The following is a 2,292-nucleotide window of genomic DNA, read 5'->3' as shown; positions in this document are numbered from 1 at the left end:
CCCACCCCACCACCAATATTGGAAATCCCTTCTCTTATACTGGAAACCCCCACAAGGCTCTGCCTCGCTTCAGTACCAGAAGACTTGCATAGTGCCCCACCCCACCCCCACCAGCAGCAATCATCCACGCAACTGCATGCGCCAAAAGGAAATGTGTTACTTAGTAAATTAACAAATCCTCTTTCTCTATATATATAATGGACTAACCAATAGCGGCTCATTTACTTAATTTAAACACTGACCAATTTATGTTTGCAGCAATAACGTTTATATTTACACTGTTCATAACACTTATATTTATAATTCTTACATTTCACTCACTCCCAATAGGGGCAACAATTTTAATATGTTTGAATGAAGTGAGAACAGCTGATGTGACATGTCTGTTATCCACCGATCATTGAAACCTTCTTTTCAGGTGCTGAATACCATCTCTCCTTCCCATGTTCCCTCCCACATCTCTTTCCCAGTTTTCAGAGTTGGCACTGTCAATGTAAGCACACTGAACGGTAGGTTTAGTGAGATTGTGGAGATGCTTGAACAGAAGCATGTTACTGTATGTTCAAGAGGTAAGGTGGAGAGGAGCTTCAGCCAGGTTCCTCACAGGCAAAACACATAGGTATAAAATCTTCTGGGAAGATTAAACTTCATATATTTATGCTTTATCTCAACCACGACCTCCTGCAGTCCCCTTTATAGGGTTGCTATATATCGATATTGCTAGCTAACTATCAATTTTCACTCCCTACTACTCCACAAGAATTAGCAACTTACTATGTAATTAATATCATACTTTATTTCTGCTAATTCTAAACTCTTATAATTAATTAATTTTTTAAATGTTATATATTTAACCCTAATCCCTTTTTACCCTTAGTCTCTTTTATAGGGTTGTTATATCTATATTATTACCTGAGTAGTAATTTTCAATCTATACAGTTATTTATTTATTTTTTCTATATTTGTTTTTTCCATATTTTCTCTATTTTATATACCTTCAATTCATATTCGTTCAAAACTAACATAGCTTATAAATTTCTTGACCACTTTTCAATTAAACTCTAAATTCTTAGTTTCTGCTTTAACTGTTTAGGGCACACTCACCCCCATTAGATTTCCTCCTATTTTTTCATTTAATTTTCCCTTGTATACACACTCCAAGGTCACAGAATAGGTCTGCTAGCTAGCAGATGGTTTATGGCATTCTACTACAAGTCACATTACCTCTCACCACACATCACTAGTATCATTATTCTTATCATAATTTTTATTTGTTCTCACCATCTCCTCACTACAAGTATCCTGGCAATTGTCATTGTTATCAATTTCCCTTTTGTCTGCTTAATGTTGTAGCTAATGGTAAACTGGAATAAATTTTCCCCCATCAAACAGAATTTGGTACCAGTGACAATACTATACTGACCAACAACTATGAAAATTTTTAGTTCATATAAACTGATTAGCTATATATTGTCTTTTCCTCATTTATTTATGTCCTTAGCTTCTTCTTCAAAGACAAATTCCAGTATTTCATTGTTTTACCTTTGTGGTACTCATGCCTCATGTGCACTGAGTTCAACTTATAGATAATCCAGTAATTTGCACAAATTTTCACTGTTAGCTAATAACTCATTTTCTATGCTGATGTGTAAGCAAAATTCAAATAATGTATTTTGTTGAATTTACCATTACTTACCTGTAATTAGATTCACTTTGAGACAAAAATTATGCAATAGATTTGGTTAAGAACATTTTGTTAAATTGTGTTCCAAAAATCACATTTAGGTTAGAAATATAACAAAAGGGTTTAAAAAAATACCAAATAGTAAAATGGTTTAACTTACGTAGTTCTGTTTTTTATGACATCACTGATTTTATTCAAATCTTCTCCAAACCGTTTCACTGATGATTTTAGTAGTTCTATTTCTTGCTCTGTCCATTTACCACTGAAATTTAACAAATTACAAATATATCATCATCATCATCGTTTAATGTCTGCTTTCCATGCTAGCATGGGTTGGACGATTTGACTGAGAACTGGTGAACCAGATGGCTACACCAGGCTCCAATCTGATTTGGCAGAGTTTCTACAGCTGGATGCCCTTCCTAACGCCAACTACTCTGAGAGTGTAGTGGGTGCTTTTACGTGCCACCAGCATGAAGACCAGTCAGGTGGTACTGGCAACGGCCACACTCAAAATGGTGTATTTTACGTGCCACCTGCACAGGAGCAAGTCCAGTGACACTGGCACGATCTCGCTCAAATGTCTTTACACGTGCCAGGAAGGTGCC

The 2,292-nt window shown here is 35.8% G+C and overlaps 1 protein-coding gene across 1 annotated transcript in view; it reads right to left on the bottom strand.

Moving 5' to 3' along the window:
- Positions 1-1,823: 1,823 nt before the first annotated feature.
- Positions 1,824-2,292, bottom strand: part of LOC128247375 (chromatin complexes subunit BAP18-like) — a 16,296-nt gene continuing 15,827 nt past the window's right edge. The window contains exon 3 of the mRNA XM_052966761.1: positions 1,824-1,946. Coding sequence (XP_052822721.1) covers positions 1,841-1,946 — 106 coding nt within the window. The 3' untranslated portion in view covers positions 1,824-1,840. The remainder of the gene's footprint in view (positions 1,947-2,292) is intronic.

The sequence above is a fragment of the Octopus bimaculoides genome, chromosome 3 (genome assembly GCF_001194135.2).
Source record: "Octopus bimaculoides isolate UCB-OBI-ISO-001 chromosome 3, ASM119413v2, whole genome shotgun sequence".
NCBI classification, from domain to species: domain Eukaryota; kingdom Metazoa; phylum Mollusca; class Cephalopoda; order Octopoda; family Octopodidae; genus Octopus; species Octopus bimaculoides.
The sequence above is the reverse complement of the archived record's forward strand: the minus strand, read 5'-3'. Positions and strand labels throughout refer to the sequence as shown.